Source organism: Parasteatoda tepidariorum, chromosome X1 (assembly GCF_043381705.1).
Source record: "Parasteatoda tepidariorum isolate YZ-2023 chromosome X1, CAS_Ptep_4.0, whole genome shotgun sequence".
NCBI lineage: Eukaryota > Metazoa > Arthropoda > Arachnida > Araneae > Theridiidae > Parasteatoda > Parasteatoda tepidariorum.
Genome location: NC_092214.1, coordinates 19,879,483 through 19,903,420, shown reverse-complemented (window position 1 = coordinate 19,903,420; position 23,938 = coordinate 19,879,483). Strand labels below are relative to the sequence as shown.

The window sequence follows — 23,938 nt, the reverse complement described above, 5'->3', positions numbered from 1 at the left end:
TTTATGGTATAGCAAAAGGATCATATTTAAATATTAAAATTCCTAGCCCTTATATTTTTTTAGAAAATTACTTGGTGACGTTAAGTTTAACGCTCAATGAAAAAGTTGCGATGTTTTTTTGTAAAAAGTCACGAAGAAAAATTACCTCACAGATTAAAACTAAATGTTTTTAATAACTGAAGCTGCTTGATTTAATAAGTTTTTCTAAGATTTAAAATAACTTACGGCTTTTCAGTTTAAAATTAATACTTGAATTTACATATTAAAGTCTAAAAAGAAATTTAACAGTTTTCTACAATTTGATACTCTTCAAATGAATTATTATATTTTAAATATGTATTCAGATTTGCAAATATATATATATTTCAATCTAGTTCAGTTCTTTAACGCTAAGTTGTATGTTCCTATATTTTTCAGCTAAAAATAATCTAAATCACATAATCTAATCTAAATCTAAATCACATAAGCTATCTGGTTTATATTTTCTTTTTTCTTATTATTTTAAAACCAAATTGATCACCTAAAGCTAGTTTTTCTACGTTAATAGTAATTTTTAATGAGCATTATAACAAATATACTAATAATAGTTCTAATTTCAAATTTTACAGAAAAATTTTGATTACTGTGCCTTTTACCAAACAAGCCTTTTATTCTGCTATGATGTAATTAAAATGGAGTACATTAAAATGGTAAATAAGAATTACAGTAGGAAGCAAAAGTTTTGAGAAAATATATTTTTTAATTCAAATTTTGTAAGCAAAATTTCTGAATGATGTTTTGTAGCTTTAGTCGTTCTTACATGGGGGCAACTATTAATGGACTTGAAAATTTGTAAATTAGCAAATAACAAACGATAGTTTGAAGAGTTAAAATTAAAAGTTAATATTTTATTCAATATAAGAGTTTTTTTATTATGAAATCGAATTTCATGCTTATTACATTAACTAGATTCACCTTATAGAATTTGTATCCCTAAATATCATACAGTTAACGAATAAAACGAGAATTGTTTAGTAATCGACTTTTTTAATAATTGTTAAGTTCACGATATTTAAAATCAGCATACAAGAGATTGCTTATAAATAATGTAACTTGGGCATTACTGGGTTAATACAAAATTCTTAGAAAAATTGGTACAAAGTTGAATCTTAATGTCGATGTCTTAAAACCAAATTCCCTGAAATCCTACAAAGGTGCTTAACTGAACGATGTTTCCATTCAATTTGAGCCATAGTATCGAGTGGTAACAAAATTAAAGAGTGCGATATCATTGCTTATTAACTTAGCTCCACATTAAGGTTCCAGCAATTTTGAATGACACTATGCTTCAAGACTCTCCAATATTTCCCGGGGATAGAGCACTCGCCTCCCAAAGAGGTCACCCGGGCTCGAATCCCAGCGATGGCTAAAACGAATTCCTCACTTGACTTGCACCATCCACGCTGCTGACATAAAATATCCGGAAACGGATTATTGGTTAGAGTCCCCTTACCATCAGGCTAACCGTGAGAGATTTTCGTGATCTTCCTCTCCATGAAATGCAAATGCAGGTTAGTTCCATCAAAAAATCCTCCACGAAAGCAAATATATCCTAATACTTGATCTAGGAGTTCTCTTGTCTTCTGGATTGAGTTCAATTCAAAATTACAACACTAAGGAGTTAAACATTAGTAATCGTAAACTAGTCGTAAGTAGTCGTTAACTCAAAAATTAGGTTTGCGGCTGTTCAACGACGGTTATAAAATAAAATAAAATAACAGTGCAGGGGAAACAGAAGAATTATCTAGAATCCTTTAGCATTTAAAGTTTTATTCTTTACTCTTAAAAGCTAAAGTTTATTTTACTGTCCTTCATTAAACGAAGTATAAACAAACAAATGACAAAAAATAAAATAAAACAAAAATCATCCAACCGTTTTAAAAAAAATTGTGAACGCAAAAAACATTGTTATTTTTAAATACCGTTATTTTCGTCGCCTTAATTAGCAAGATATAAATTATTACCATCATAAGCAGAGCAATGTTAAAAGTAATTAATAACTAAAAAGAGGACATACATTTACCACGCTTTACTGCCCACACAAGTTATAGCATCTTTAATAACTGACCTGTGGATGGCATTTGATTTGTAACTAACGGTTAAGCGCATTAAAATAATGAAACTCGCTTATTTTAATGAAATATTTTTAATTGATAAGTAAGAAAATATAAATATTTTTCATTTCTCAAATTTCCTGTATCGAGAAATATTTCCAATTTGTTAAACCTTTTTAGAAATGCCTTTGTTATTTTTGAGTGTGTTGCACTGTTTTTTTAATTATTATTTGCTGAATATACTAAAAGTTTTGCAATATTTCCATCAGATTTAATATGTTAATATTTTTAAAATTCAAATTCAATATTGTTGAATACATTGCATTTTAACCTAAAAATTTTTTTTAGTTATTGTAAAAAAAATTCATTCTTAAAACAGTCATATGCCTTTTTTAATTTTAAAATGATTATGATTTTAAAATGATCTTTAAATGATTTATTCTCTGAAATTACCAAATTCTAGGGTTTTCTTTTACGTAAATTTCAGTCCAAGTATTATAAAATAAATTTTATTTATGCTAAAAATTTTTAGTGTATTCATTATAAGAATTATCAAATAAAAATATAATTGCTATATTTGAGGTAAGATTATTTATCTTAGATCAAAATTTTATCTCTTTAAAACAAAAGTAAGACAACTTAGTGGAATCAAAAAATTATGGGGCTAATAATTCTAACAAAATATTTAATAACATTTCAATGTAATATTTTGCTCATTCTAGATCTTGACCTAAAAACAGTATTCACATAAAAAATTAGCTACTGCAGTTACATTTCTTCATTCAAATATGTTCCTTTAGCTATTACCTTCTTCTTCCTCATTGGGTACCTCAAAAAATGGATTTTTATTTAATCTGAAGGTTACATTTACTAAAACTAATAATAAATGTATATAAGTTATAGTTCTTACTCTTGAATATTTGCTTAAAAAATTTGAATTCCATATGAAAATTGAATTCTTTATTGAAAATTGAAAATTGAATTCCTTATCAGAACTTACTTCAAAAAGTTTTAAATTTTATAAAATTTTTTAAATTTTTTAAATTATTTTCCGTGTTAAAAGAGTACAAAATAAACTCATTTCATTCAAAAATCAGTTTTGTAAAAGCTATATTTTTATATTGTCATATAAATATGATATGGAAAACGCCTACTTAATAATAAACATGAAAAAAATACGTATTCTACTAATTTTGTCACATTCTTAAATGCATTGTTTATGTATATTTCTAAACTAAGAAAATAAAAAAAAGGGGGGTCGCCGTCGTCATCGCCACAGTTTCTGAAAATTTTCGCCGCCTGCTCTTCTCTTTCTAATAACGCAAACACTATTAGAATAAAAAACTATGAAACTTTGCTGTTATCTAGAAAGATGTCTGAGGTGGCAATATTATATATTGAGTAATTTTATGCCAATTTTTTTCCGCGCTAAACAAGTTGAATTTTAAAGTTTTTTGGGGCATTTTTTAAAGGTTCTTTTACATAATCCGAAAATGTCAACAAAACTCGTAATTTTGCTTGTTTATTTTATTTTATCTTATATTATTTCATTTTATTTAAATTTTTTATTTATTTACTTCTATTTATTTATTTCCATTTATTTATTTTTATTTATTTATTTTTATTTATTTATTTTTATTTATTTATTCTTATTTATTTTTTAAGATGGCATGACCATATAGTTTACCTTGTATACATCAAAAAATAGATTAAATATTTTTTAAAGCTCGATATTAATATATATGCAAATCAATCAATACTCAGTTATCTTTCAAAATCCTCTCCATATGTTTCTTCGCTTGGTAAAATGACTTCGTGGAGAGAAAAGCCAATTCTTCAGCTTGTGAAAGAATTTTACTTTCTTTGCGATTCGTTTACTACTAATAAAATTAACCATCTGTTGTAAGTTCCCTGCAAACGCGTGATTTTATTTTATTTTTATTTTCCAAATTTAGGCTAAATAACTAGAAAAAATATATTTAAAAAATTAGTTTAAAAGTATTTATTTTATTATTTTTGTTTGTAATTTTTTTCCTGTGGTCTCATCTTCACTTGAACTAAAACAAAACTTTTATAAAGTTATACCCAAGAAATTACAAAGCAAAGTAACATTTTCCTTCTTACGGTATATTTATAATACATAGTAAAGGTATTTAAATACATTTATGCTATACCTGTGTTCATGACGTCACTAGCCTCACAAATGAGGCACTGCTGAAGGAAAGGTACGAAAAGAGAAGCTATATATCGCTTCACTTTCTCTATAGAGAAGCAAAAGCGATGCGATCTTAAAACAACTAGTTAAGAAAGACTGGGGGCTGGCAAGCGATATAAACGGAAAGCCTTAGTTAGAAATTTTAATTTCCATGCAGACAAAACATGGAAAAATTACAGAACAATGAAAAAAGGTAAAAAGAAAAATAATTATAAAAATACTAAAAATCCAGGAAAAAAATTAAAAATTCCGAAAAAGAGGAAAAAAATTAAAAATCCGGAAAATAAAAGATTTAATTTTTTCATCAGCTCACACGATTATATCAGAATATAATATATCACATTAAGTAAAAATATCACGTTGAAACAGAAAATAAAAAATAAAGAAAACAGAATAAAACACAAAACGAAATCTCTAAAGCGAGTAGCGAATTCAAATGAACTTACATGAACGGGAAATTTTTCTAGAAAGATTTAAGATATTTTCGTAACAAGGTTGCCAGATTACAAAATATGAAAACAGAAGCGCAAATTGAGGTTAAAGCGTAAATAGAGGGGTTTTGTTTTATAGTGCTATCTTACTGCAGAACTGTAAGTACTATCTTACTGTAAGTGCGTTTGATTGTTAGTTACCAAGGATGGGTCCGAAAATGGATGTGTGCAAGGTAATATTATACTGGATAATTTAAAGAAGTTGACAATTAATAATTTTAGAAAATTAACTTTTATTTAAGAAGAAAATAAAATAAAATAGAAAAGAGAAAGAAACATGAATTGCCTGCTTTGCCCATAATTTTAGTCATGGATTTGCCTGAAATGGATTTGCACATGGTAGAAATTTTATAAATTAACAAAGAAAATTTTTAATAAATTTATTTACAATAATATACAATTAACTCAATGATTTTATATAGAATTTAATTACTTTAGTTGGGTATCCATTGTTTTTTCTATCAAATTTTGAAAGAGCGTGTCTATTTGTTTTTGGATAAATAAACATTGCTACACATTCTTTTAATTCTTTTCATTTGATTAAGAATGGTAAGTAAAATATCAGTAAATAAAACTTATTATTTTTCTTAATTTTCTTCGTTTTTTCCTTCTTTTTGTTCTTTTTGTATTTATCTATTATGCTATATATATATATAGTATACACTAGGGTTTGACAATTAAATGACCGGACTAGTCTTAAAATCTAACTGAAAACATTTTGCAAATGCCTTTTAATCCCCTTCTAGATACTTCCTTTCCTTATCAATATATCGCTGCATACAAGTTTTCCACTGTCCAAAGCAGTGCTGCAGGTCATTAGGCGTCCCCTTCTTCAGAAAGCCTGCCGTTTTTGCCTTCACCTAGTAAAGAGACTGAAAATGCGTTCCCTTCAATGCACTTTTCACTTTTGGAAGCAGGTAGAAGTCACATGGGGCAATATCTGATGTGTAAGCTGGATGTGTGAGCACAGTAATGCAGTAATTAAGAATTATTTAACAGAGAGTGCGTTGTGCGCCGGGGAATCCACATGTTGTTGCTCCACAAATCTTGCCTTTTCTTCCTAACTTTTCCTCTGAGTTTTCTTAGGACCTCAATGTAGTACTGTTGGTTTACCGTTTGTCCTTGAGGTACCCATTCTATCATGATAATACCATTAATATCGATAATAATGATGAGCATGACTCTCAGTTTGGACTTGCTCATTCGAGTTTTTTTTTTACCCTTGTTGATGTTTGGGTCTTCCAATGCATGGATTTTCGTTCAGTTTCCGGATCGAACTGAAAAATAAGCGATTCGCTTCATGTGATGACTTTTTCAATCAGTTGAGGATCTTCTGCGAAGTGTTCCCTGATGTCAGAGTAAATGTTTTTCCTGATCATTTTTCGCTAGCATGTCAGGTTTTTTTTGGTATCAGTTTTGCGTAAACCTGCGTCATTTGCAAGTCTTCAATCAAGATTTTCCTTATTGTCTCGCTGTCAATATCTGGCATCATTCGAACACGTCGGTCCTCACGCACGATTTGATTAATTTTTTTAATGTTTTCATCAGTTCTTGAAGCCACAGGACTACCCACACCATCCAGTCCCTCACACCAAGTCTAACTGCTATAGCATGAACAGTCCGGTTACTTAGTTGTCGCACCTCGTATATATATAAGGTTATTAGACACATACTGTTTTGTAACCTCTTCGTATATATGGATGGTTGACTGTATTAAGCTAAGCGAAGATGGCGCTAGAGGTTAAAATTTGTCGTAAGACTTCCGGGTTACTACTTCCGTCTGATTTTAACGCCAAAGCTTAAAAAACGCCCCATTCAATGTTATTATACTTGCAGTGCTTTCAATATAGCGTGTTCTTTCAATATAACTTTCAACGAAACAAACTACAAATGAATTCGGAGAACTCCACAAGCTTGCTGTGACGTTACCCAAAAAATAACAAATATTGCTATTTTACACAAATATAGCCAAATTAGGGACAACACTCAAATCATGGCTTACCTTACATTTCTTTTATGCTGTGATATTATTTTTTTTAAATTTACTTTAGACGCACAACCTATTTGTAAATTACAGAAAACTCTTATGTTGTTACTGTTGACGTATGCCTGTTTAGGCAGAGGAGGTGCGATTGATCTTGTTTTTCAGTGGCGCCATCTATGGCCAAGAATTCGACTTCTGTCACACCATACGTCGCACACGTTTAAAGGGCGGACCCATTCATACATCCATTTATTCTTCCACAGATCGTAATTTTGACCTGAATCAGAGAACAAACAATCTCCAATCCAGTACCCCAGAGTTATTGATTTGCTATGGGAACATGGAGGACTTTTGCGACTCGACAGATTTAACGTGCATCAGTCACTTTACTACACAGCGAGTCTTCGGCCGGCGGGGTTCGAACCCACGAACTCTCGGACATTGACCCAGCGCCCTACCGACCAGGCTATCCCGGCCTTAGAAAAATCTTATGAATGGTAAAATTAAACGTAATTTTAAACACAAATCACAATATTAAAACTTCATAGAATATTAGGCTTGTTCACACATTGTTTTGTAAGCATAACATAAACGGAGCGATACACTGGAAGTTTTCTAAATTTCTTCCAATCTTAGGAAGCTTGTTATTGCTTACATTCAGCCAACCATTAATACATTTCTTCAAATGCACATTTAAAGTTATGTTTATTTTCTAAAACACACATTTTGAACTTTTTTGTAACTTATATTTGAAGCAGTCATTCACTTCCTTAAATTCCAAGCGTTACATAAAATGTTCGTTTGTAAATTATAAGAAAGAAAGTGTGTGGCAGTAAATTAATACGGTCAGTGGACAGGGAATGCTTCGTTTCAGTTGCAGCATTACTCATTTCAGATGTTTTAGAAAGAAGAGTCAATGTTTACTTGTTATTAAGATTTATTCGTACATATTATTAAAGTAAAGTTGGTGAAAATTACATTTTAATATTTTTAAGTTTCTCTTCTTGCAAAATTATTTATTATTCAAGAAAGAGAGAAAATATGCATTTCAGTTTCTCGCCCGCTTCGACTTTATTAAATATATTTTAACTACTAAAATCGGGTAGTAAATATATTTATCATCCATGACATTTTTCAAAAGAGAAAATTGTAAATATATGTTTTTGATTATGTAGTTTGAGTTTCACTTGAAAGTATATCAATCCTAATAATACAATGGAAATTTTAATTTAATAGAACTTTGTCTACAAAAAAGATATTAATAGTTATATTAAAGTAACTTGATTCTTTTTCATGACATTCTGGATTGAAGTTCCCCAACAAAAAAAAATTTTTTTTGTTAAATATATCAAAATAGTTTTCTATACTTTAAACCAAAATATTTTGTAACTAAATTAACTAAAATAATTCTCTGCTTAATGTGCCAAAATAATTGACTAATAAATAAATCAAAATAATTTACTGTTAAATATAACAAACTAATTTGCCAGTAAACAAACAAAAAAATATTTACAACTGAAAAAATATTAATTTACAGCTAAATAGACTAAATTTCTAATTACTATTATTAAATTATTAATAACTAATTAATAGAAAAATAATAATAATCTCATCATTAAAGCCTTATACCCCTTTTTGTTTACTGTTTCATTTTCTTATATTAAAATAATTATAGCTGAACATTTATAACTTTCTAAAATTTATTTTTGGACTGTTCCTTAATTAGCAATCAAATTCAGCTATGTTTACATATGTATTTAGGGTAAGCTGTTCATGAGCTTTTCAGAACGCCAAAACTTATAATTTAAAAACCTGGAAAAGTTACCCTTATTTCAAAAATTGTTGAAATCCAGAACAAAGTATAGTTAAAAACTAATTTTATTATAAAAATGTCTTTTAAATAGGAAATACTTTTTACACTTTTTTCCAACATTGATAGAAAATTTACTACGTGTTGAGATATATTATCGTAGAACCTTAATATAGTTTTACGTTAAACCATGTTATTCTACTTCTTAAACTTGATCATATCATATTATAGTTCAACAAAAATATGTTTCAGTTTACACCTTTATACATTAAACTGGTACCATATTGTGTCTCCAAATACTGATATTATTGTTCAACGTTAAACTGATTTTTTTAAATGGTAGTTTAAATCTAATTTTACAAGTTTGTCAGTAATTAGGAATTTTTAGAATTTTAATTGTAACGCACTACATTCAAAAGTACCGTTTGGGAGAAGATGAGCATTGCGCAGTCGGGGTAAGACGAGCATTGCGCAGTCGGGGTAAGTGCCAGTCTCTCCTAAAGAAGTTTCTATATTAACACACATTACAGCAGGTCTATAATAGCCACCGAGAGTCAAGGCCTCTCAGTAAGTTTTTGATGTCATCCGCGGAAGTGTTTGGTACTCGGTGATCAGATTTGTATTAAGAGAAAACAATTATGAATAGTTCAAATATTTTTGAGCAAATTATGTCATTAGCTTTATATAATTAGCCTTTAATTTTGCAGAAACAAACAATAACATCCAAGGGCCTCACAACAATGAAAATATTGGCTAATTGACGCATTTTTTCGTCATACTCTACTTGTAATGAAGAAAGAAAAGGGTCTGGTAAAATACCGGAACTCTTTGCATGTAAGCGTACTTTAATCTTCAGGGACAAACTTATATGAAGAAACTTTAATAAACTAGTCTTCACTATATTATGGAGAAAGTTCTGTGCTAATTAATATTTGTCCTGATAAGAAAGTAGTAGAAAAGATTTTCTTCCGTTCGGAAATGTCAAATAAAAAAATGGATGAATGCGCAACCTATAGTATTTATTAGTTCCGCGAATCATGTGATGAAAACTTGAGTCGGAGGTACTTAAATTATGGTTTATGTGTAGCGCCCATCTTCCCTCCACACCATGCTCATCTACTCCATAGTGAGCCCATCTTTCTTCCTTAAAGTAGTTTTAGAAATACCTTTATATCCCAGTTTAATTAATACTCAATTTAAACTTATGCCAATGTACTGTTCTCAAAATTCGTATTTCTTTCGTGAAAATGCCTGCGCTAAAATGATATAAAAATTTGTGTACCTTACGTTGAAAGAATTCTCGAGCTATGGCGAAATACAAAAAACGTGAAATTAAGATAATGGAATCCAAACTTTCATATTCTTCAGATTGCAGTTACCCCCATATTTGGAGAATCAAGAATCTGAATCCGGAGAAGAAAAAAAACGTTTTTTCAGAGAAAGTACATATTTGTGTATTATTTCAGAGCTTTTTCAGCATTAATTAATTAACATAGTAAGGTTAGACCCTTGAATCATTAATAAAGAAACTTAAAACATGAAAATCTGATTATTAAGTCAAAAGTTATTCTGGATGTTTACTATTTTATTTTGCGCACTGTGCATTGAAACATTTAGTTATATTCGCTGCTTTTTTTATTATTATTTGGCTACATTTAAAAACAATGGGATGAAACGATGGTGTTTCCCTCAATCACCCTATGAAAATATTTAAAAATATGGATGTATTATAAAAGATTAATATTAATTTTAAAATGTGTTCAAAATAATTTTATGCAAATGACCTTAAAAGTATAAAAAGCGTTTTTAGTTGTGTTAATCATAAATCAATTCAAATATTTCTCTATACGGTTTTTCAAGTGAGAATGAATTTTATTTACTTCTACATATTTTAACATATTATGTATAGTTAAAATGGATTTAATTAATGTTTTTTTCAAAATCCTTTTTAATTAATTCAGTTGCTTTGGTTCGAATATTTAATAAAAAAAAATATTTTAAAGATATTTTAAAATATATTACCGTAAACCGGGGCGAGTCTACTCATCCAGGGGCGAGTCTACCCATTTTAGTTTTATTTAAATTTCACTATTTTAAATTGCAAATAAAAAAATTTTTACCGACGGAGGACTTAGTTCAAACTCTAAGGAAGATGACGCTGTAGTAGTTTGATCCGTTTTTATTTATTTGGCGTTTTTTTAACCGACCTGTTCAAAGGTCTTTTGAGAGATTTGTATTGAAAATCAGCAAACTTTTAGTTGGTGCTCCGTAAGTATATTATTGTTATTACTATTTTCTCTTTGGTNTTTTACAAATAAAATTATAAAAAGATATTTTTATAAAAAATATATATGAAAATATATAACTAAAAAAAATTCTATAAATAAAAATACATTTTTATAAAAAATATATTTTTTATAAATATAATACATAAATCAAAAAATATTTTGAAATATTTAAAAAATATTTTAAAATATTTAAAAAATATTTTAAAATATTTAAAAAATATTTTAAATATTTTAAAGATTATCTTCATCAAAATCATGGTTCCCTTTCATAAATTATATTCTCTTTCCAAACTGTTGATTTATTTTAACTAAAATTAATTAATGTAGTTTTAAACTACTCCTATTATTAAATTAGCATTTTATCACAAAATATATTGATAGTCTCCTGACCTTAATTAACAAATTACACCACCGTGTCAATAATGGTTATGAGAGATAACGTATATGCTCTGTAGTGTTTAGAAAATACTGTCTGCTTTCTTGATATCTCATGAACTTAATTGCAATGTTTTGAGATGATTCTACTGTGAAGTATTATAAAGTAAATGCTCTTAATCATCAGAAACGTCCATTAGCAGACAAAATCTATCATCTTGGCAGGTTACTTCTATTATTTAACAGGACAAAGACAGAAATCGTTGATAAGACGATCTAGCGGAAGAAAGTCATTTTCTTGGAACTTATCTCTTATCGCGAGACATTCTCAACGATCGACCTTTCTAAATACAGTCAGAACAAAATATATGTGTGGGTACATGAAAGTACCGCCCATAAGATAACGTGTCAAACTAATTATAGTCTTGTTCAACCAGTTACTTTAATTTTGAATCATTTTTTTAATGGCATTTAAGAAATAGAGTGAGTTTAGGGGCAATAATAATTAATTTAAGTGCATTGATATAAATTATATAAGCATTAATAATTTCGTTAATGTTAATTTTGTCAGTGATTTTTATTTGATTTTCTTTTTTTTCTCTTTTGTACATAGATATAAAAATATATCCTTTTCGTAGCATTATTTTCAATTGTATATATGATTTTCGATTTTAAAGTTTTAAGTCTATCCTCATCATCAAATCAATTTAAATTATCAAATGCAAAAAGATTAATATGAGCTGCTCATTGGAATCCTTCAAGGAAGTTGAAGAATAAGCATGGAACTTTAAAATAAAAAACTTAAATAAATAAGCTTTGGAAAAAAATGATAATCAAGTTAATAATAAGCAAGATTTTAATTTAATAAATTAATCCTGTAATGATCTACACAAATTTTGCATCGTAAAATAGACGAATACCTTAGATTTGAAACTCAAGGAAATTAAAGAAACAATTCATTCCTCAGATACTCCTAAACTACACTGTAAAAATTACGGCCCTGAGTGCATCATCCGCAAAATCCATTTTTACAGTAAAATATTTTGCTGCAATTCTTCCAGATATAATTATTTAAGTATAGTGATTCAGTAAATATTACTATAAAAATTACGACATATCAGATTTTCGTGATGGCATCCTGACTGCTCATACTGTAATTTGATTTTTTCTTTGTGAAGTTTGTCTTATTAATTTAATACTTATTAAACCAATTTTTCGTAAACATCCAAATTATAAGTAATTAAATTCCTTTAAGATAACAGAGAATGTAAAGTTTCTATATCGAAATTGCACAATTTTTTAAAAGAAGCATAGCTTCAATTTTCATAAAAATAAGCATATGAAATCGAGCAATTAAAATTTGGGATACTGGAAACCTCTGCTACAACTTACCATAGATAATTGTTTTATTACTCCAGTTGATAAATTGCCTAATTGGAGAATAATCAGCACTTGGGCAATCATAATTATTTCACTTATCATCATTACATGTCATGGGTGTCATTCTATTCTCACCGAAATAATTTTTCTTTCTTACAAGATCTTAACAAATCTAAACTGAAAAGAAACGGTTTAAAAGATGACATGATTAGTCTGGGATAAAATTCTATAAATAGGTCCTGGGATCCCGGAATAATACATAATAATAAAGTTCTTTCATAACTTACATAATTAAAATATCTTATTAGCCACAAGGAAGGATCACAGAGGTTGCGAGAATTGGAATTTATTTCACCTGCAATAATTATATTTATATTCAATCAATATCCCGCAATTTATTTAACATTTCAGTTATGTATATAAAATTGTTTATGTACATAAAATTGTTTATGTAATGTCATTAAAAAAATAACAAATTTTATTTTAAAAAAAAGTTTTTTTGCAATTAAAGTACATTGACTAAATTATATATTTGATATAAAGATATGTATTTTCAAATACATATCTTTACGAGAAAGATATGTATTTTCAAATAATTGCACTTCTCATTTCAAAGGAAAGCAACTAAAATCAAGAATAATGTATTGGTTTCTCTGATAACTATTCTCAACATTTATAAGAGTTTTTGTTTTGAAAATCATAATTCAGCGTATTTTATTCGTTTTCAGCATATACAAATAAGAAAAAATTCATAATTTTACGTATTCTATTCTTCACTTTAAATGTTTTCAAAATAAATATTAGACTTATTTTTTATTATAATAACTATATTTCTTATAAAGCTATCAAAAGGAGCTTGATCATAGCAGGAAAAAGTTGGGATCTATACCAATCATTTGCGAATGGAAATAATTGTCATTAATTTTAACCTAATATTGAGATGCATTAAAAATATAGAGTAATTGATTTGATTAATAAAAAAAACTTTTCTAAATCAAACATATGTTTTTAAAACTTATAAATAGTCAGAAATACTGATCATAGAACAGTAACTTGACGTTACTTTAAAAACTTGACGTGACTTATCTAAAAATGATTGCGATCGATGAAAAAAAATTCTTTAGATAAATATATAAATTTATGCACTATTTTTTCCTAGTAATTTTCAAAATAATTTATCACGATTATAGGAATGAACATTTAAATCAAAGAATCTAGAAATGTTTGCGATTTTTTAAAAAAAAAATTATATTAATAAAAGTTTATTGATAAATGTATAAATTTACACATTTTTTTTCATAGTAATTTTAATTATAAGTTACTAAGCTTATAGAGATAAATATTTAAATTAATGAATCTAGAAGTGTTTGCTATCTTTGAAGAACAGTTTTTTAGATAAATGTATAAATTAAAACTTTATTTTTTCACAGTTATAACATTTTGTTATACACGCTGTTGGGATTTTTCGACTGAAAACTTCAACGTACTCTAAATCAGATGCCCCTGCTTGCCACCTAGCTTACTTGAAATGTTTTTTTTTTTTTTTTTTTTTTTTTTTTTTTTTTTTTTTTTGCATTTTTACTTTTTTGTGTTTCCCTTCATGTTTTTTTTTTTTTTTTCATCTCAATTCTGAAATCACTGACATAGACCTAAAGATCTAAAAGTGTTTTTTCACTTAATTTTTTCGATGTTTATTGCCTTTATTTATTGAATTGTTCTCTTTTTAAATAAACTTGTACTGTAAGATTTAGAAAAAATATATTTTTTAATAAGTAAAAATTATATAACAGATTTTGAAATAAATAAAAAAAATATTTTGCTTTTCTAAATATTTAGAGCGAGTGAAAATATATCTGTTGAACAAAATATTTTAAATGTACATAGGGTTTTAATCATAAATATTATTTTTAATCAACTAAATCAATATGCAAACTTAATGTTAAAAAGATGAAAATTACTGGAATTTAGTTAAACAATATTGAAATTATATCAATACTAACTATGATGACAATATTCTTTTCAATAATATTCGAGAAAAATAAAATAATTTTGTTAAGTGCAAGCACTCTTTTTTTAAAATCGCAAACAAAACAAATAGCATTAACAAAGCATAGAAAGAAGAAATAGCAAACAAATAGCATATGAAAAGCATTAACGATAGCAAGTTACACGGAGGAAAAATTCTACTACAATTACAGTACGGCATAGCAATAACATAAATACATATATTGCGATTAATAAAAACTAAATATACGGTATTTAAACCATTCATTTAGTAATTTTTCCGTTCATATGGTAAAAGTTTATAGGAAATTCTGGTTTTCAAAATTGTAGTATTTAGTACTACATATTTAGTAAAAATAAAAAACTGAAAAGTAAATTTTTCCGAATAAATGTGTTTTATACCTTGTTCTAAGGTATCACGAGAAAATTACCAACGCTTACCACATTTAATGCCAAACAGCATGGTAATAAAACACCAAAAGTCATTACCAACGAGTTTCGATTAAAAAATTTCGTGATTTTAGTTTCCCCATAGAACCATGCCAGAAATACGCTAAATTTTACCATATTCTGGTAGTTTTGAACATGCTTTTTCTTCAGTGATATATTAAAGCTAAGAAGGAACAAAAACGTTATGAAATCTATCGAGTTACTAATAAGTAAGGCAGGTTTAAAAATCTTGAAAACCAATTCAATTGCCTGATGAAACTTAGAGGTGTTTTTTATAATCGGGTTTTGACTCAACAGGTGGCATTTTAACAGTTCAAACAGGTTTTGGTGTTTTTCCCCGCCTGTCTGACTAGTGTTTTGCTATATTTCGGCATTTGTTTGGGTTTTCTCGCTTAAATATTAATATGTGACCACCAATATATGTACTCCATTGGCATAACTTTTAACGATGATTCCAACAATAGGCCTTAAGGGTGGTCATTATGAAACACCTTGCGAATAGAGATGGGCGGTAGTTTCCATTAAAAGTAAAGGTGTACTTTTGTATGGTGGTTAATTAGTAAACACCGTGCTTAATAAATTTATTTAAATTCCATGTAACATTTATTTTCATGTTCAAATTTTTTTTCTTCTGTGAATTTTTAAGACGGAAAAAAAATTCACGATTTCTTATAAATTTCGGCTTTTGTTCCCTTTTAAAAATTTACAATTCAATCAAAACCCTGCTAAGTGTTCATGACCATAATGTAATTAAGTTTTAGAATCCTGTCCTGTTCTATTTCAAACTCAAATTAGAAAAACAAAGACATTTAGGAGAACTATGGAATTTAAATATAAATAATGAATTGAAGTTAAGAATTTAGGTAAGAGGTTGACAAAATTATGACCCAAATTATTTCCTCTTAGAAAAGATTTCATTAAATGTTTATTTTGAGTCGATTAACTTCGAAGTCATACTGTGTTATAGATAAAAGTAAAAATTGGTATCAAATCGTATGAATTTCATTATTCAATTTAAAAAATATTTCCACTGTATTATTGTGATAAAGAAGCTTGTAATAGGTATTTTTCCTTACTAATTAGTTTTTCTCTTATGACGAACTCAAAATTCTGTCAAACATTTTTTTATTTGAACTTTTTTTTATTTTTATTTTTTTTTATTATTTTTTTCTTTTTTTTGCAATTAATAACTTTATTTTTTTTTTCGTAAAACAATCTATTTGCAATAAACTATATGCGTCATTTTTGATACATTTTTATTTCATTTATATTTCATTTATATCAGCATTTTAAAAAACANTTTTTTTTTTTTTTTTTTTTTTTTTTTTTTTTTTTTTTTTTTTTTTTTTTTTTTTTTTGCAATTAATAACTTTATTTTTTTTCGTAAAACAATCTATTTACAATAAACTATATGCGTCATTTTTTATACATTTTTATTTCATTTATATCAGCATTTTAAAAAACAGTATATCTAACAAATCTTTTATTTTGTTTAAAACAAACTAATAATCTTTAATAAAACCGGTTGTTTTTCTATTTTATTTTATTTCGAATTGTGGTTACTTACTTTTTATAATTTTATAATTTAAATTATTAATGTTTCAAAAATGTTTAGCTGGAAGGAAAAAAGCAAAAGTATATTTTAAGCATAGCTTCTTGAACAGCATAACGGAAGATTTTCAGAGACTGCTTTTTTAAAGTAATTATAGTTAGATTACCAATCATAATATTATGAAATTGTATTTAAATAACGTTCATAATTTTTTTTAAAATTTATATTAAGTTTTTTTCATGCACATTTCTTTCTGCTACACTGCATATTGTAATTTTGGCTGGCAGAATCATAATTGCTGCCTTCAATATTTTTTAAATGATATTAAACTTCAAGCAATAATTTATTAATGATATTTTTAAGGAAGAGATAGTGATATTTGAATTATTAGAAAATCAACTTTCACACAGGGAAAAAAATTCCGATGAAATTATAGTAGTATATGGTAATAACATTCCTGGTAAAAGAGAAGCATGATTCTGACAAATAAAACCAATGACTAATAACAAAATACAGTATTTAAATTATTTTTTTGGAAATTTTTCCATTCAAATGGTAATGGTTTACCGGAAAGACTGGTTTTCAAAATTATAGATCTTATTACCACACATTTAGTAAAAAATATAAAACTGAAAAGTAAATTTAGTGGAATAAATGGTTTTAATGCCATGCTCTAAAGTATCATGAAAAAAATTGACCAAATTTTATCACATATTATAAAACCATATTTTATTTTTAATTTAGCCATAATTATTACCAAAGTGCTTCGATAAAAATTACTCAGCTTTTTGGTGTTCCCATTGAGCCCAAAACACGGTAAATTTTAACATATTCTCACCATGTTTTTTTCTCACTGTAGTACAGGGATGGCGAACCAATGGCACGCGTGCCATTTATGGCACCCGACACAATATTTTGGGCACGCCACCGATNAATTTTTCTCAGAGCATTGATATACCCTTCAATTATTGAAATAAGAGATTTATTAATCACTTTTTAATCAATAGCAGCTACAAATATCAGTGAATAACAGCATTTTTTACTCAGTTTACCAATATTTTAATGAAATTAATTTTTTTGAAAGAAAAGAAAGTTCTATACATAGTATTTTGAATTATACTTAATGCAATTATTTATTGAAAATCAGCATATAAATTCGAGATATACTTAAAATATGCGAGAAACAGCAAAAGCATAAGCCACATAAAAACTAAGGGTGTTTTCTCTTTGTTTTAAAACAGTTTGAGAAATAAATGTATCTTTTAAATTTATAAATTTTAATACACCTTACATTATTATGAGATACTGAGTGTTCCATTAAATGTTCCACACTTCAATAAAAATGTCCTATTTAATATCGAAATTTTTACTTAAAGAGATATTATATTAATATGCATGAAGCAATTCATACAATGGTTTTATTTGTTTGAATTTTTTTAAATCCAAAGTTCATGTCATCAAGTTCATGACTTTTTTAAAAAAGGATATAAGACTCAGTAACAGTGGTATCCATTCACAATTATTGGTTTTATTATTTTAATTTTTTTTAAATCATAAGTTTGTGTCATCAAGTTCATGACCTTATTACAAAAGAATATAAGATTCAGTAACACTGAGATTCATTCACAATTATGACAAACCATGATTGCAAGTTACATTGAAAGAACATTAATTTGCTAGCAAAGCCTCATTTACTACATGTGCTGTTTTGTGGATAATTTCAACATATCTGTCTTATTATTAAATAAAAAAAAGTCTTATAAAAAAAAGTCATAGAAGGAAAATTTCCATCAGAATTCAAATTTTTCTTTCTTGTAGGAACTTAATGTAGAATTAATTATATATTTAATATTATACATTGCTTATTTAATAAAAGTTTTTACTAAACATTTTTACTTCTTTTCCAGATGCTGTTTTGCTCCGTCAAAGCCGAGGAACGGTCAGTAGATAAAAGATATATTGCTGCATTAGCTAAAAACAATCGTCTCCCAAAGTTTAGTTATGTTCATAAAAAAAGTGAAGAATCAGATGATGAACCCTCTATGGAACAAACACAGTTATTCCTGAACCAAATAGTTGAACCTGATAATATGTATCACGAGAAAAACTGGGACGTTTCATCATTTCTTGAACCTTCTCAAAATGGTTTCTTAGAATCTTCTCCTCTATCGGAATTGAACTTTCTAGCTGACCAAGCTGTGGAGAAAAGAAATGTTGCCGCTTTAGCCAGACTCGGAAGATTAAATACAATTCGTTACGGTCGTTTTCAACCTCACTACGTAAATGGAAAGCGGCTTAGCAATGAGGACGATAATGAGGAAGCTAACCAAGAAATCACTGATAATGAAATTGATGGAAATGATATTGATTGCCTACCTGATGACGATGAGGAAACCCTTAGCGAAATAACTGCTGAAGTAAATGGAAGACAAAAGAAACGATATGTAGCTGCATTGGCAAGGTCTGGTAGGCTGCCAATTTGGCACTCTCAAAGAATGTGGAGTGGTAAACGAGACGATGCATACCCTTCGTATAAGAGCAATTCAAGGATGGATATTGAAAATAATCTCGATAACTTTATAGGTGAAGTGCCTGACTATATTAAGAAACTTAAGAGATGCAAAAAGATTAATCAATATAAAAGAGAAAAACGAAACGTTGATAAAATGAAGGAGTTAGAAGATATCCCTATTGAAAATATAAATCTTTCCGGTTTGAATAATCCTGAAGAGAAACGTAATTTGGCTGCATTAGCTCGAAATGGTAAATTGCCTTCTAGATATTTTGGAGATGGTAAACGCAGTGATGAAAAAGACACGTCAGAAGACTTTTCCGGAGAAAAGCGAAATATAGCCTCATTAGTTCGTAATGGTAAACTGTTCAACAGCAGAGTAGAGGGAAAAAGAAATCTCGCAGCTTTAGCTCGAAACGGGAAATTGCCACAGTTTGGTTATGAAGGTAAAAGGAACATTGCAGCTTTAGCCCGAAATGGTAAACTCTTTGCAAGCAGTAACATGGATGGGAAGCGAAACGTCGCCTCTTTAGCGCGAAATGGGAAGCTACCATCATTTAGTGAAAATAAAGGAAAACGAAATTTAGCTGCTTTAGCTAGAAACGGTAAATTGCCCACATTTTACGACAATGAAGGAAAACGGAATTTGGCTGCCCTCGCAAGAAATGGGAAACTTCCATCGTTCTATAGTGGAAACGGAAAACGAAATATACAAGCTTTAGCACGAAACAATAAGCTACCGGCATTTGAAAACGAAAAACGTGACTCGATGGAATCAGATGATAAAAGAAATTTGGCAGCTTTAGCAAAGAATGGAAGATTACCATCATTCGCTCATATAGATGATAAACGAAATATGGCAGCTCTTGCCAAAAATGGAAGACTACCAACGTTTCACAATGTTGATGACAAACGAAATATTGCAACCTTAGCACGAGATGGAAAGCTACCAGCATTTGCTTTGGAAGATAAACGAAATTTAGCTGCATTAGCTCGAAATGGTAAACTACCAATGTTTGATTCGAGAGAAGACAAACGGAATATAGCAGCTTTAGCGAAAAATGGGAAACTTCCAACCTTTTATTCGCCTGAAGAAAAGAGAAATATTGCTGCTTTAGCGAAAAATGGGAAACTTCCTTCATTTTATTCATCTGGAGAGAAGCGAGATATTGCAGCTTATGCACAAAATGGTAAATTACCTGCTTTCAACAGTATTGAAGAAAAACGTGAAATTATACCTGTCTCTGGAATTTATAACGAAGAAGATAAACGTAACATAGCTGCTCTTGCTCGTAAGGGTCATTTAATGCAATTAAATGACCAAGGAAAAAAACGCAACATAGCAGCTTTAGCAAGGAATGGTAAATTATATGGGTATAATAAAAGAGATGTTTATACCACAAATTCTTTGAATCCATTAGAAAAATGGGATGATATGATCTTTCAAGATGATATTGAAATGTAACTTAATATGAGCAAGGAGCTGCTGATAAAAAATACTATTACGTAAGGGAGGTAGTTTAGCATCATCAAAGAAAAAAATGATGAATACCAATACATGTCAAAGAGGACTGCTTTTAATAATATTTTTAATTCATTTATCAACTTATACTTTTAATTTTAAAAATTAGCATTTTAAAACCTTTCTGTGGTTTTAGACATTTTAAAAGGAATGAATAATCCATTAATTAGTTCTATCAGAATTTAAAACTGATTTAATTATATTTTTAAATGTACGTAAAAAATGTCATTTTATTTGATTTGTTTGTCAACAATTAAAGAAAATGTGCTATTGTTGTATATTTTCCTTGTACTTTCATATAGTTAGCTCAACATTGAATCAATTATGTGTTAATTATTAAACTGATGTAATGCATTAATGGGGATGTTTTTACTTTTAAATTAAAACAGTGGAAATCAAGTACCTTAAATTGAAGAATGCTGAAATTCAAAATTATTTTAACAGAATCTTAAAGATATAGTTTTTAAAAAAATGTAATTTTTTTAAATCAATCAATACATGGAAAATAGCATTTCAAAAATAAATTATATAAAATACTTCCATTGTCTTTTCTAAGCAGGAAAAGTAACACACACTTTAGCTCATGATTATGTTATCTACAAATTTATTCTTCATAATCATATGCAAATACACTTAAAGCTTTCACTCCTGTTTCAAAACAATAAAATTATTCTGTATACAAAGTATTTAGTAATACTTAATCTATATTTAGTTCTCAAAAATAAAGTATACACATTTGAGATCGATAGTTAGACTAGGAAAAAAACAAAAAATATTATTGGGGAAGGCGAGTTTCAAAACATCAAAGTTTGTTTGGTTACACAAGCAAACAGAAAAGGAGATGAATGGTAATTATTAGTAACATCTTTAAGTTCCAACTGGTAGTCAAATGAGCTTTGATGTGTAGCGTTTCTTCCACTACAAAAATATAATTCCAATTCACTAGTATATAAGACATGTTAACTCGATTCTATGGTGGGGTACCTTTTCATAGATGAAGGTTGACATTGTCGATAACAACTCACTCCCCACATTGGTGATCTTCGGACGTGATGTAAATATGTCTACCTTGACAGAAACTCCCATTTAGAAATGAACACGCCTACTTCGATGGATGGTCCACATTGAACAGTTGACTTGCAACTTGTGACTGCGACATTATCCCCCTCCTCGCACTGTTGCTTCTCAGTCTCGATCACACACTACGTACAACGCATACACTCGACTGCTAAAGGCAACACCAGAGCGACTATGACTGTATACTTAATACAGCTCTAACGATCAGCACTCAAAGTCCTGTGATCTTAATACAGCTCTCCCGGTTTCTCACAAAACAGCAATGAATCAACTAGTGGTATCAGTTCATCAAATTTTATCACAGATATAATTCTGGTGAGGGAGTACTGTAGCGTTTCTTACACTACAAAAATATAATTCCAATTCACTAGTATATAAGACATGTTAACTCGATTCTATGGTGGGGTACTTTTTCATAGATGAAGGTTGACATTGTCGATAGCAACTATCTCCACAGACGTTTTTAATCGCACTCGTATGATTTGAATTGCGTTTTTTTTTCCTTGCTAATTTATTAATTTCAGACCTTCAATGTATATGCACTTTTGAACAATATTCTAAAATTATATGTCAAGGATGGTGATTGCAGAACACCCTACATAATTAAATTGTTTCTTTTACATTTTGGTATTTTCCTCCAGCATCAATTTTATAAAACATTCTCAATTAAATTAACCCTTTGACGCAGAATTTTTATTAACCATATTTTTCATACTTTTTTTTCATTATTTTGTATTAATTTAGGTCCAAATAAGTGAAACATATTTTTTGACATTTTAATAATTTATGGTTATGAAATACAGTATAAAACACCGGTGTCTTTCCTTTTCTTCATTTTTTTTTTTTTTTTTTTTTTTTTTTTTTTTTTTTACATTAATTGAAAATCTCCCCAACACTTCTCACTTCCAAACATTAATTTTCAAAGCTATACTTATTTGCAGTTATTTAGATCTAAGAGAGACATAATTAAATTTCCTTTAATTTACGAAATAAATTATTGGTAAGGTTTTGAATATTAATGAAAAAATAATCAAACTACTTTTTTTTGGATTTTACATTTCAGTACAAATATAATTGCGATTTAACAGATTTTTTAACAGATTTTTTAGTAACTACTAGTCCGTTTTTTATAATTAAAAGATACACAAATATATTTTAGCTTGTAATTAAAGCATCAGAAAAAAATATATATAAAATTGACACCGGTGTCCCACCTGCATCAAATGGTTCTCAATTCCCATTCAAGATTAAATTTTTAAAAAAAACTGACAAAAAATCAATTTTTTATTATTTATTCAATATTGTAAATAACATTTTTTAAATGTTTCTAGAAGATTCGAAGTCATCTAATCCTCAATATAAAAACCACTCTCCAACGATTGTTAAAAAATTTGTTTCGAGACAATATAACTGTCTTAGAGCGTTTTATTGTGTGCAGAGCACAAAAAAAAAAAAAAAAAAAAAAATAAAAAAAAAAAAAAAAAAAAAAAAAANGCATTAATGGGGATGTTTTTACTTTTAAATTAAAACAGTGGAAATCAAGTACCTTAAATTGAAGAATGCTGAAATTCAAAATTATTTTAACAGAATCTTAAAGATATAGTTTTTAAAAAAATGTAATTTTTTTAAATCAATCAATACATGGAAAATAGCATTTCAAAAATAAATTATATAAAATACTTCCATTGTCTTTTCTAAGCAGGAAAAGTAACACACACTTTAGCTCATGATTATGTTATCTACAAATTTATTCTTCATAATCATATGCAAATACACTTAAAGCTTTCACTCCTGTTTCAAAACAATAAAATTATTCTGTATACATAGTATTTAGCAATACTTAATCTATATTTAATTCTCATAAATAAAGTATACGCATTTGAGATCGATAGTTAGACTAGGAAAAAAACAAAAAGTATTATTGAGGAAGGCGAGTTTCAAAACATCAAAGTTTGTTTGGTTACACAAGCAAACATAAAAGGAGATGGATGGTAATTATTAGTAACACCTTCAAGTTCCAACTGGTAGTCAAATGAGCTTTGATGTGTAGCGTTTCTTCCACTACAAAAGCGTTTCTCCCACAGATGTTTTTAATCACACTCGTATGATTTGAATTGCGCTTTTTTTTCCTTGCTAATTTATTAATTTCAGACCTTCAATGTATATGCACTTTTGAACAATATTC

At 28.1% G+C, this 23,938-nt stretch overlaps 1 protein-coding gene across 1 annotated transcript in view; it reads left to right on the top strand.

Moving 5' to 3' along the window:
* The window catches only part of LOC107453673 (Neuropeptide-like precursor 1), a 74,337-nt gene extending 53,303 nt beyond the window's left edge, over positions 1-21,034 (top strand). Inside the window, exon 2 of the mRNA XM_016070584.4 lies at positions 18,550-21,034. Within this exon, the coding sequence (XP_015926070.2) occupies positions 18,550-20,619 (2,070 nt within the window). The 3' untranslated portion in view covers positions 20,620-21,034. The remainder of the gene's footprint in view (positions 1-18,549) is intronic.
* The last annotated feature ends 2,904 nt before the right edge of the window (positions 21,035-23,938 follow it).